General features: G+C 39.6%; 1 protein-coding gene across 1 annotated transcript; it reads left to right on the top strand.

Moving 5' to 3' along the window:
• The first annotated feature begins 2,575 nt into the window (after positions 1-2,575).
• On the top strand, positions 2,576-12,508 carry Rbm43 (RNA binding motif protein 43). The gene is made up of 4 exons (XM_047545419.1): positions 2,576-2,878; positions 8,068-8,278; positions 10,268-10,359; positions 11,127-12,508. The coding sequence occupies exons 1-4, from the start codon at positions 2,876-2,878 to the stop codon at positions 11,883-11,885; spliced, it is 1,065 nt and encodes a 354-aa protein (XP_047401375.1). The 5' UTR covers positions 2,576-2,875; the 3' UTR covers positions 11,886-12,508.
• The last annotated feature ends 348 nt before the right edge of the window (positions 12,509-12,856 follow it).

Below are 12,856 nucleotides of genomic sequence, written 5' to 3'. Positions count from 1 at the left end.
CTAAAAATTCCATTCAATTAAGGCATCAGAGTCAAAGTGTGTGAACTCTCAGCGACATGTGGTAGTTTCTCTATCAGATCTGAACTGTATACAGAGATAGCAACATACCCAATACACATGGTGGAACTGAGAAAGATAAGTGCAATAAACTCTCCCACTTGGAAAGGGAAAGAGCAAGAGACACCAAACCAAAGCAATTCTGAAATTTCCTTGAGTAGATGCATGCACCACACCCTTAGAGTGTGGAATTTTGATTTAGGCCCTACTTTCATTCCCTGGAAATTCTTCTCTTGCTGATTGTCCTCATATTTCCTGTACATTCTTCTTTGTCAATCATTCTTCTTGGCCAATTCTAGAAAGGGTGTTTGAAATATGTTCTGGAGTCTGAAAACCTTTCTCAGTGCACTTCCTGGTCAAAGTCCCCCCTACCTCAAACTAGGGATTGAACCCAAGAATGCTTTACCACTGAGCTATATTCCTGGTTTTTTAAAATATATTTTTAAAATTTTGAATCAGGGTCTTGCTAACTTTTGATCCTTCTGCCTCAGCCTCCTGAGTCTCTGGGATCTCTGGCGTGTGCCGCCAACACCTGATTCTGGCACCACAATTTTTAAGATTTTGAATACTCAACAGCTTCTTCAGATAGTCCTTCCCCTAGTGAATTGGTCTTGGTACTCTTGTTGAAAATTATTTGACCATATGTGTTAGGGTTCTTCAGAGGAACAGAACCCATAGGAAATACATAGATTTGTAGAGATTTGTTATGAGGGATTGCCTCATGAAGAGAAGTCGCATGATCTACTTGCAAGCTGGAGGCCTGGGAAAGCTGGTGCTGAAATTCCAGTCTTGAGTTTGAAGACCCAAGAATCAGAAATACCAATGTTTGAGAGCAGAGGAGGGATGTTCCTGCTCTAAAAGGAAGAATGTATTTACCAGTGTTCTACCTTTATGTTCTATTTGAACCCTCACAAGGTTGGATGTTGCCTACCCACATTGGTGAGGGTGGATCCTCAGTTTTCCAATTCAAATGCCAATTTCTCCTGGAAATACATTCACCAACATATCCAGAAATAACATTTTACTAGACATTCTTTAGCTCAGTCAAATTGACACAGTAACTCTTACATCACATGATAGCTTTCCACTTTAGCTCTTTAAATTTTAGATACTTAATTAGGCATTCAAATGGGTACCTGAATACGTAAGTATGGAGAGAAACTAAATTTCATGTAGATTTATCTCATTCTGTTTTAAAATCGTCATAGCCTTGTGTCTTGTGAAGTACCATCATCTGTATAATAAAGAGCTCCATTCATTGAGTGGAACACAGTTTTTAAAAGAAATAATTATTACCTGTATAAAAAGCACCATACAATTAAACTTTTTATACATCTTAGTATCACTTGGTACTATCACTTCTGGTTCACTACTAAAAATGAATTGCTAAGCCTAAGGATATGTGCATTTTATTTTTTGCATTTTATATGTTTATAGTGTAGGAGTGAGGTTACTGTTTACTGAGTCACCATAAGGGTCACACTTCTATAAGAACACACACACACACACACACACACAAGTTAAGAGAAAAGTTTATTCAAAGTGTTATGTGACAGGAACATTTAGAATTGAAGACCCAGAGACTCAGAGAAAACTATTTTATGCTTATGTTTGATGAAGAATGCAGTGTGACTGGACCAAAGGTATTCTCTAATGATAGCACATTGGCCCAATACCAGGGGCCCAGCAAAGCCCATTCAGATCCTTCTTGGCTTTCCTGTGTAGCATTCCTTCCTCCTGGGTGTAGGGCAGGATCCCTCTGGAATGAGGGTCTTCAGGGGAGCAGGTAGAAGGGGTAGAATGTCCTTCTCTGGGTTCAGTGGCTTCTTTGTGGGGAGAGGGGTTCTAGTTTTCATCACCCACCTGGAAGAAGAGAAATTCTAGTTTCTGTGATTAGCTAAGGGGCAGAAAAGGGGCGGGATACAGGAGGGCCCAGGTAGGTCAAAGAGACTTTTTCTTTTGAGGCTCTCTGAACCAACATCCTTCCTTTAAAGTACTCAGCATGCCAAAGAGTCATACTTTGGAGTGCTGTGTTTTCAGACCCCCCAATAAAGATCGAAATCCTTTGAAATATTCCTACCACTTGTAACAACATTGATGTTCTTTCAAGATGGTCTAACGTTGGGAAAAATGGTATTGCATTGTGATTTCAACGTGTATGTCTTTACTAGGGGTGAGACTGAACCTCTTCACATCTGCTATCCACTGGTTCTTTGATTTGACTTTGAAGCTTGTTATTTATATCATTCCCTTTGCCCCAGGAACCAGACTCAGAAGTCCAGCACTGCCTGAGTGCAATTCTACAGCAATGCTTAATACTTTTGCAGACAGCAATTATGTTGACACGTTACATTTGCATATAGGTGGTCAGTTCCCTATTGGCAGGGACTATACTTCAGAGGTCCCAATCTGGGAGAACAGACCACACAGGAAGATTGTAGGGGAAGTACTGAGGGTTTAGGAAGGAGCATCCAGAATCCACTGAGCTCAGAACAGGCGAATCACCCGGAGAACCGCTAGATTTCTGTCCGGGAATCTCCGGGTCACTCTTTGAAAGCGTGCTTTCAAAAGTTGCGAAACTACGGAGGACCGCTGTTCTGGAGCCAGCGGCCCTTCCAAGTTCCGGCTCCCACCTAGAGGCTACCAGCTATAGAACAGCCATGTGGGATGGAAGGGCCGCCCTTTTCTTGTATTGTCTCCAAGTGAGCGGGAACGAAAAAACGAAACCAAAACCAGCCTGCTCGGCCCTCCGCGCCGCCCGCGCTCCCCTGAGCTTGGGGCTTTCTCCGGGCCGCTGAGGGCGCGTCTCTCCTCCGCCATGGCAAGTCATTTTTCTTTGGGTTTTGTGGTGCAGGGCAGTGCACACGCGTCGCCTAAGTCCCCCAGGCGGGCGCGGAATCCCGCCGGCCGGTCCAGGGTGCGCGGCTGGGCGAGGCGACGCGCAGAGGGTTCCCGGGGCAGCCAAGAGCCACCCATCTCGCGAGCCCGGGCCTGATCCCTGCTCCTGCTCCTGCCGCGGTGCCGCGCCTTCCTGAAATTCACCTCGGGCGGCCGGAGGAAGGGCCCAGACTCGGGCTGCCACCTCCGGCGCCCACTGCCCAGCCCTGGGCGACACCGCTGTTTTATGGAGGAGTCGCTTCGCAGGCTGCAAGGCTCTTAGCTGTCGTCCTCCCACGATTGCGGGGGTGGGCGGAGCGGGGAGGACAAAAGTGGAGCGATTACTCAGAAATGAAGGCCACAACTTCCTTTTAAAAGAGCTGGTTAAGAACGGATTCAGCCAAGGACACAGCGAGGCATCTTGAGGTCTCTCGTGGTGCGAATTCGTTTTTGTGGTCTTAGTTCTTTCTCCAGAGACACAAAGGCCCAGTGTTTGCACCATCTGTGCTGGCTAGGAAGAACTGCAAATTCAAGACTTGGCTGCGCGCGTGCGTGTGTTTTTCCCTCTATCAAGTGTTTGAAAGCTGTGGCAGAGCCTTTGCTTTCTGGTCTGAAATCCCTGAATCCTGGAAATGTAAAAACAATTGTGAGATGCATATGCGCTTTTGTTTACCTGTTGAAAGTAAAGGCATAGTCATTGAAAATAAACAACTAATTTTGAGAAAAGACGTTTACATAAATGCAGCGAATGAATCTTCCAATTATTTCTCTTTAGTTCCTTACTTAAATAAAGTTTTTCTTTATACCTTTTTGCATTCTCATGGCCAAAAGCCTCTTAAAAGAACGTTGATAGAGGAAAAAGTGCCATCACCTTAATATCTCTTGACTTCAATGCTGTTCTTGTTTCAAAATCCTTCAACTTCTTTCTCCAGGATATTTCTTTTCCTTCCTAATCTTGGATAGAAGAGATTAGTTATTCTCATTGTTCATAACGGACCTCAGCAGAATTATATATGTTAGCAACACTTTCTCAAACATATAAAAGAAGGTTAAGGAAGAATACTGGCAGGTCATTGAAATAATCATGAGATAATTTATAAAAAGTCTTAATTGTTAGAAAATAAGACACTTGTTTTCTCTCCTAAAAATACCAGCTCAGAAATTTCCTTTGATTAAATTGTGTACAGACATTTGAGTAAAGAAATATAATATTAGTATTGATGAGGGCATAGAGGTAGAGTGTGATCTTTTGAATTTAAAGTGATTGAAAAAATGTTTTGGACATTAATGAAGAGCAAATTCTCCAGCCACTTACACATTGAGGCTGGTGGGGATTGTTAGGCTGGATGTTGTATCATTACAAATCTTAAGAAATAAAAAAAATCTGAAAAATCTGAAAAAAATCTGAAAAAAATCTCTTTGGTCATTTTTTTTCTCTTGTAAGGGAGAATTGTCTTGGGAAAATTGTATTGTACCACTTGGGAATAGGATGCCTGTAGGCACACTTACCATCTGGTATGTTTTTGCTGTTTCACTGTTCAATCTAGGTAAATGATTTTCATCCTTAAAAGTATCTCCCAAAACAAATAGCCAATAGAGTTTTACTCATTTTGTTTTCGAGAAACATTCCCTTTGTCCTACATATATATCAACAAGAGCCAGTTTCAAGCCCCCCCAACTTTTCTTAGTGTCTTTGTCTCATCAATTCAAATTTGACCTCAGCCTTAAAAATCACTCTTTTGTGGAGCCTTTTCCATACTCCTTTAGCCAGAATTAATTAACCTTACTTCTTAATTCTGGATGGCATTTATTATAATTGTAGGATTTTATTGTGGATGGTCTGTGTCCTTCTAAAATAGTGGGTTGGCCTGCTTCCCTCCTTAAAGCAATAGATCTACTTCTTTTGAGAATACCAAGCTCCTTTGAAAAGATCTATTTATGTGTCTGTCTCCTTCTTTTCCATATAAGACCCCCCACCCCCACTGCTTTTTATAGTCTTAATCCTAAAGCCCATCCATGTGCCCTATACATAATGAATTATATTTTGTGGGGGAACTGAATTTCAGGGCAAGGGGCAAATTTATTTCTTTGTGTGTATCATCTCTGATAACCAGAATGTTGCCAGGCATTGAACACGTTTAATTAATACAGTATTTGCTAGTATTAATTGACAAAATAGTATATAGTCTAAAAAAATTCAGGTGCATTCAGATGTGAATTTTAAAACACCACTTCATCAGACAGGTACATTTTTGTACTTTATTTTAGGAGCTACCAGCTGATTACCAGATGCTGAGAGAGTACATAGGACAGTCATCATTGACTTAATCGTTTTCTGTCAAATACCACTATGATAAATAAAGCTTTCTCTTAGGTAACTTCTGACTTCTTTCTTTGCCTTTCAAGTTTGAAATTTGTAATATTATTTTTATTCTTCTTTTAATTCTTCTATGGGGTATTTTTGTAACTTCTGTAAAAGACTTAAAATGTGGGTACTACTACATGATTCTCTGTAATGTAAGAGATTCTTTTTTTTCCTCAACTGCTGTTAGCTCTGCCTTTATTCCTGCATTGACAGAGTTGAGCATTTCCATTTTATTCTGTAACCATTATTTAAATCTTTGATATTTTGAAGATAGCAAGTTCAGTTGAAAAGTTTAAAATGAATAATAGTGCATTGTGAATAGTAAATGCTGTTTATAGTGGGGTTTCATTGCGTGCTATGATTATTTTTCTCCTTTTGGTCCAATATCACGTGTATTTTCCCTTTTCTATGTTCAGTAAAATGTTTTTAGCAGCTGGGTGAAATGGATTTTCCTTTTTCTTTTTGTATGCTGTAATTTACTTGAAATCATGCCACACTGTTTGCTTATGATCTTTAAGCTGGGGAGCCTTTAAATGCCAGAAATGGGAGGAAGACTTGTTCAGGGTACCCAGGCTGGCTTGTCAAGTTTTCTCTAGAGTGTTCCATTTAGTCTCTTCCTTTCGATCCCCTGCTTCCCATCCCCTCGTGCCCCCCTTCCTCTTCTTCAGTAAAATAATCCTCATTTCCCTTCCTGATGTTCTGTCCCAGCTGCCTTCAGTGTAGTGTGTTATGTGTAGAAAGATTGGGAGCTGGCAACGTGGGGAGATGCTGGGGCAGTTTTTTAACCAATAACCTTCCAACAATCTCTTGTTTTGGTTCCTTTTTCCATTTCCGAGGTTCTTCTGTGCCTATTGTCACCATTACCCTGCAACATCTATTTGCTTATTCTGGGTTAGCTGCTTGTCTCTGTCTTATTCTTCCGTATTCTCCTGTGTATTTTCAGTCTTTCAGAAATTGGTTGAAATCTCTCACACCGATTGCTTCACTCTGAGTTTATTCTTTTATTCTCATCTTTAGGAGCTCTTGTAATGGACAGGACACTGTATGTGTGCTTAAACTGTTGTCTTACCTCCGGGGAGTCCAGAAGTCGTTTGCCCATCCCTGTGGAGTCTGATTCTAAGTACAGAGTCCTGTTGACCGAGAGTCCTGAGCTCCTATGCGGTCAGTTAGCCATCCCTCAGGCCTGTGAGCCATCCTGTCCACCCTCATGTAGTCCCTTTGTTGTGCAGGCTGGACTAACTGTGTAAGCATTGGGAGGCGCTCACAGTTCCACTTCCCTAAATGGGACTGAGGAGCAAATGAAGACTTTAATTAGAAGCCCTTTATTTGGGTAATTTTAGAAGTTTGAAGAGAGGGAACCCAGCACAGTTGGTACCCTGTGCCCAGCCCAGTGGCTACGATAGCGTACACTCTTTCTAAGGCTGGATTTCATCTCCGATATCTGCTGCAAGATGGGACTTACTCCACTATAGCACCCTTGTTACTCCTAGGGTTTTGTTTTTTTTAATGGTAATTTCCCCCTGATTCTGATAATAAAAGGGACGCGTTTGTTACTGGCTTATTAAAGTACTTTGGAATCTACAATCCATAAAACATACAGCGACTCTTCAAATTACTACTTTATGGTTATTTGATTATCTTTTTTTACATTTTAATTTTTGAAATTTATATTTCCTAACTTTCTTTTTTTTTTTTTTTTTTTTTTTTGTGGTACTGGGGATTGAACTCAGGGCCTTAGTGCTTGTGAGGCAAGTACTCTACCAGCTGAGCTATCTCCCCAGCCCATATTTCCTAATGTTTTCTATTATTTTTAGGCTTTCCTAAAATCAACTATTATCCAATATTTCTCACTTACTTAAAAAAAAAAAAAGGGATCATTTTTTACATTTAACTTTCAAATTCAACTATAGTTTATGTTGGTAGATGGTGTAAGGCAAAGATCTATTCCCTTTTTAAAAAGTATCAACTAGTTACACTGTTGCCTTTATTGAGTAAGATATTGTCTTCTACTTTATGTGATGACAGTTTCATTAAGTATATTTTAAAATATATTCATAATATAACTGTTTCTCTTATAGGCATCTGTTTTGACTCTTGGGAAATCCAAATCTTCTGAAAGAACTATTGTAGTTGCTGGTCTTCCTGTTGGTTTTTTAAAATTCTTTTTACTTTTTAAAAACTGTTTTTTTTTTCTTTTTGGTCCAGGGATTGAACTCAGTGGTACTTAACCACAGAGGCACATCCCCAGCCCTTTAAAAGTTTTATTTTGAGACAGGATCTCACTTAATTGCTCAGGGCCTCACTAAATTTCTGAGGCTGGCTTTAAACTCATAATCCTCCTGCCTCAGCCTACCAAGTGACTGGGATTAAGTGCACCACCATGCCTCGCTAAAAACTTATTAATTTAAAAATTTTTTTAGTGCATTATAGTTATACATAATAGCGGGCTCATTTTGACATATTCATAGATGCTTAGAGCATACTTTGTTCCATTTCAATCCCCAGTGCCATCATCCCCTTCCTCTACTCTATGTATTATAAATACATCCTTCTATGTATTTATATTTTAATTGGTGCATTATAGATATATATACATTGGAATGCACTGTGATATAGTCATGCATGCACATGGCATAATTTGGTCAACTCTATTCACTAGTTGTTTCCCTTTGTCTCCCCTCCCCACCCCCACTTTTTTACTTCATGTGATCCCACCTTCATTAAGTAGAGCTTATGTTTTTAATAGTATCCTACTTTTTCTCTTACAGGCCTCAGTTTCAAAAGTCAAGAAATCCAAAGCTTTTGAAAGAACCATTGTAGTTGCTGGTCTTCCTGTTGGCCTTTTAAGTGATCAGTTGCTGACCACGTTAGTGGAAAGATACTTCCAAGACGTTAATAATGATGGTGGAGACATTGAAGATGTGATATATCCAACAAAAACCAAAGGAGTTGCATATGTAATACTCAAAGAAAAAAAAGGTATTTCCAAATCAAAGTTTTATAATCTTAGAAATAACTTATTCAATGAAATTACAATTATATTTTCTTGAAATGATTCATGGAATTGATAAAATTTGAAGTAGCCTTAAAATTATTCTATTCTGAACATGAAAGTGGCCAACATGGTATATGAGCAAAAATGTATGAAAATGACTCATGATAAAGTTGTTAGTAACTGGCAAATTTTTGAAGGCTTCTTTTCTCTTATACTTTGAATGTATCTTGGGATACCAGTATTATAGGAAACTTGCAAAATGCAGAAAAATGAAGAAAAAATCCTCACTTAAATGGTACATAATCCCATAAACAAGATAACTACTTTGGGATTTTGAGATGCCTTCAACAATATAATTACACCCTCTACTGCTCTGTCTTGAAACTATCATATGGCGATTCTGACACAGCATCCACTTCATGACTTGCCAAGTTGAATTGAGAAATACGGTTTGGATCTGAGCTAAGACTGAGCTATCCTATTCTCCAGCCCCATCCCTGACATAGGGGATACAGTTGGGTCTTCAGAGGACACTAAATTGCTATGAAAACATATAAGGGAGAATAGAGAGAAAACATGATGAATGGTGCTGTTTTAGATAGAGTGGGTAGGAAAACACTTTTACAACTATAAATGTAATTTGGTGGTGCTGGGAATCAAGTCCAAAGGCCTTTCACATGCTAGGTAAGGGCTCTACTGCTGAGCTATACCTACAGCCCTGATGTCATCTGTTTAGGTGACATTTGAGCAGAGACCTGAATGAAGTAAGGGAATTAATCCTGCAGGTAAGTGGGAAAAACATTCTAGGCCAGGTGAAGGACAGGTAAAAATTCTGCAGGGGAAGCATGCTGGACATTTAGAGGAACAGCAAGGAGGCTGTATGGCTGGAGTTTTAAGAGAGTGGGACCAGGGGCAGGGCAGACAGTAGATGTGGTTAGACGGGAGCTGGGGCCAGTTTTTGCTAAGTAGCTTATGGGTCAAGGCAGGGTGTCTGGATTTTATTCTGGTAGAGGATTGGATTCTGAGCAGAGGATTGACAAAACAGGACTGCCTTTTCTGAGATATTCAAGCTGACTACTGTGTGGGGAATAGGAGCTACTAGCCACTGCTGCTTTGGAGAGGTGCAGTAGGGCAGCTGATGAGCTCTGGTGGGCATTTGGGATATGCTGGTGGATTAATGTCAATTTCTGAGCTGGGAAGGTTGAATGGAGTATGTTTAGGAGGGGGATAGTTATCAAGAGTTGAGTATGGGTCAGCGAAGCATCTTTTAAGATGATGGAGCAGAGATAGAATTTTGGAAGCAAGGCATTTAGAGATAGTGTCTAAGGCTGTGGGAAGTGTTGAACTGACCAGGAGGTGGATGTAGGTTAGCAAAGAAGTTTGAGGACTGAGGTCTGGGACTTTCCAACATCTAGAGAATGGAAGAGATGGAGAAGTAGCAAAGGAGCTAGTGAATTAGGAGGAAAACCAGGACATGTGGAACCCTGGATTCACAGAGGTGCAGGTCCCTTTGACCAGAATTAGCAGAATGGGGGATTAATTCTTGGGTATTTGTTTTCTATTCATATATGTATGTGTGCATGTTTTTGTGTGTGTTTTGGCATTGGGAATTTAACCCAGGGGTTCTTTACCAATGAGTTACTTCCCCAGTCCTTTTTATTTTTTATTTTGAAACACGGTCTTGCTAAGTTGCTGAGGTTGGCCCCAAACCTGCAATCCTCCTGCCTCAGCCTCCTGAGTTGCCGTGCCTGGCCTATGTGTGTTTTAAAAAATATGATTAGAAACATTAACACATGAAGTGAACTTTAATATGTTCAAGTGTAAAGAAAAAGTTATTTGAATGTTGAATTTAGAGGAAAAATGTAGGAAAAACTTAGACTTTTTAAATAATAGAATCAAGCATCTCTGTTTTTATGAGTTACAGTAATGATTCATGTTATGCCACAAACACTTTTGATGCTGTTTTCACCTAGTTGCAGAGAATGTTGTCAGACGAAATAAACACCATCTAGCAATTCAGAAGACAGTACATGCTCAACTCACAGTCTCTCACTTTAGTGAAAAGGTAAGGTGTGAGCTGAGGGTGTGCTGGGAGTTCTGGTCCTATTAATCCTGTGATGACTTTCCTATGTGAGGAGACACAAAGTGCTCTCATTCCATGGCTTAACCTCCCTAACCTGAATCGGTTCAGTACTAAAGACCTGCTTCTTGAAGTTTTGTTTTTATATTTCTCTGTGTCCTCCTTAATGCTTTTAAAGTGACAGTGAACTTTTGTGCTGTCATAGATAACATCAGGTACCTACCTAGAGATTTATTTTGGAGAAAAAAAAAATTAAGATTCAGACTAAAAAGGAGTTTTGGAAGGGCAGGAAAGGTAGGAATAAGAGGAAAAGTTAAAATTGAAAGTGTTGATTTATAAACTGGATTCTGCAAGAAACCCAGCATTCTTGCCACCATCTGAAGAACTTCAAAGCAGAAAGGAAGGGTGGGGATGACTCTAGAGGGACTTGTAGAATGGAACCAGAACAGTTTATACTTATGTGTTCTGTAAGAGACTGTGTTTCAGAATAGCAATTTGCCTCTAAAAATGATTTGTCTGCTTCTGTTTTAGGGTATGTAACAAGGGACTATGAATCCCAAACTGAACAACCTGGGCTCCATGGATGGGCTGCCTGGTGTGAGAAGCCAGGAAATCTGGGTTTAGTCATTAGGGTCTGAGTTAGAGCGACTGCTGTGGTGACAAGAAGGTGGCAGAAAATGAATTTGTTTATGTCGTTTGCCTCAGTAGGCTGTGCTAGGCTGTGCTGTTTTAATTTCTCTTTTTAATTTTAGGTCTTCAGCTCTGTGAAGGCTACCCTTGATCTTTCTGTTTTTCGGGGTCAGATAATACTAGAAAGCCTGGTAATGGACCTGAAAAAGATGATCCCAACTTTAAACTTCAGTCCTTTGGGACCCAGAGGAAGAATCTCTGTGGAAGGATCATTTCTGGCTATCAAGAAGCTCAAAGAGTCTTTGCTATCAAAAGCAAGTTCTCTTTTAGAAAAAAACAAGAATTTTATGAGTGAAGGGAGAAAACAGGACAGACAAAGCCCCGAAAGGAGTCTACCGAAAGGTGATAACATGGTGGAGACGCTCAGGACCTTAGTACTTGAGACTGCTAGAAGCCCAGAAATGATTGTGATGGATACAGATGTCTTCCTTTACCTGAAATGGAGGTGTGAGTTTTATGAAACCACATTGAACAAATTCAATATTCTAAGTCAGGAGAGGGTGGATGGTGATGTCACCACCATTTATCTGGCAAATGCTCAAGCTGGTTCTGGACCAAGCAGTGCGCGGCACGTGAAGGAGCTCCTTGAGAAATGGACCCAGGCTCTTCACTTTCGGCTCAGGAAAGAGACATTTATTTTGGGAGGAAAGGAAAAGAGAGAGAAGAGAAATATTGAATGGGCATGTGAACAACTACAATCAAGATACCATAGGGTTCTGACTAATTTTTATAAGACACACATTGACATTATAGGTTCTTCTTCTGACACTTACCTATTTAAAGAAGAGGTCATGAAATTAATAGGGCAAAAGGTTAGTTAATAAAATCTCAGTCACAGTCATGCTAATAGTGGCCTTCCCTTACTGCGTAGTGACTGTACCCTGCACCACTCTATCTAGCTCACTATACGTTATCACATTTCACCTTTGGTTACCGTCTTTCTTTGTGAGCATTACTATCCTCATGTTGTAGGGGAAGAACTAGGATTTGGGGAAATTAAACTCTTGTTTGAATTTATTCAGCTAAGAAGGAATGGGACTGGGTCTTAATTTAGTTTATCTGATTACAAAAATAATATCTAAATAAAACTTTGGAAAAAACTAAACTTCCAAGAAATCTCATTTTCTCTGGAAATCCAAATTATTAGAAAAAGAAGTTTTCTTAACTCTAACTCATGGGAGTTTGGATGATTAGTATTATGCCACTGGCGATTTCTTAATAGTTACCAAGTTTGTATTCACTCATATAGAATTAGAATGATATCAAAAAACACTTGGGAAATACTTAGATGGAAAGTATTTCTAATGCAGGTAACCATAACTTAACTGAATTCCACTGTTATAAGATTGCTGGATAAGTGAGGCAGTTTTGCTGCTACTTATTTAGCTTATGTGCTTTTATAAAATGTTAGTTCTGTTAAGTTAGGAATTTTGAATGAAATCTATAAAATGCTATTATACGTGCATCTTGTCTTACATTGGGATTACATCCAGAAAAGCTTGGTAAGTTGAAAATATTTTAAGACAAAAATGCATTTAATGTATGAAATCCACTGAACATCCTTGTGTAGAAACAGCACACTAAAGATTTGTCTTCATGATCACATGGTCAACTGGGAGCTACAACTCACCACAGCTGCCCAGCATCACTTGAAAGTATAATACTGCACATTGCTAGTTGGAAAAATCAAAATTCAAAATTCAAAGTACAGTTTTACTGAATGCATATTGACTTTGTGCCACAGTAAAGTAAAAAATTGTAGAAAAATTAAATTGTAAGTTGAATGATTAAG

The sequence above is a fragment of the Sciurus carolinensis genome, chromosome 3 (assembly GCF_902686445.1).
Source record: "Sciurus carolinensis chromosome 3, mSciCar1.2, whole genome shotgun sequence".
Classification (NCBI taxonomy): Eukaryota; Metazoa; Chordata; class Mammalia; order Rodentia; family Sciuridae; genus Sciurus; species Sciurus carolinensis.
The sequence above is the reverse complement of the archived record's forward strand: the minus strand, read 5'-3'. Positions and strand labels throughout refer to the sequence as shown.

What these genes read in the sequence shown, in the direction of transcription:
- Rbm43 (XM_047545419.1), top strand. An exon ending in AATACTCAAAGAAAAAAAAG is followed by an intron (nt 8,279 to 10,267) that starts GTATTTCCAAAT and finishes GTTTTCACCTAG; the next exon opens with TTGCAGAGAATGTTGTCAGA. An exon ending in TCTCTCACTTTAGTGAAAAG is followed by an intron (nt 10,360 to 11,126) that starts GTAAGGTGTGAG and finishes TTTTAATTTTAG; the next exon opens with GTCTTCAGCTCTGTGAAGGC.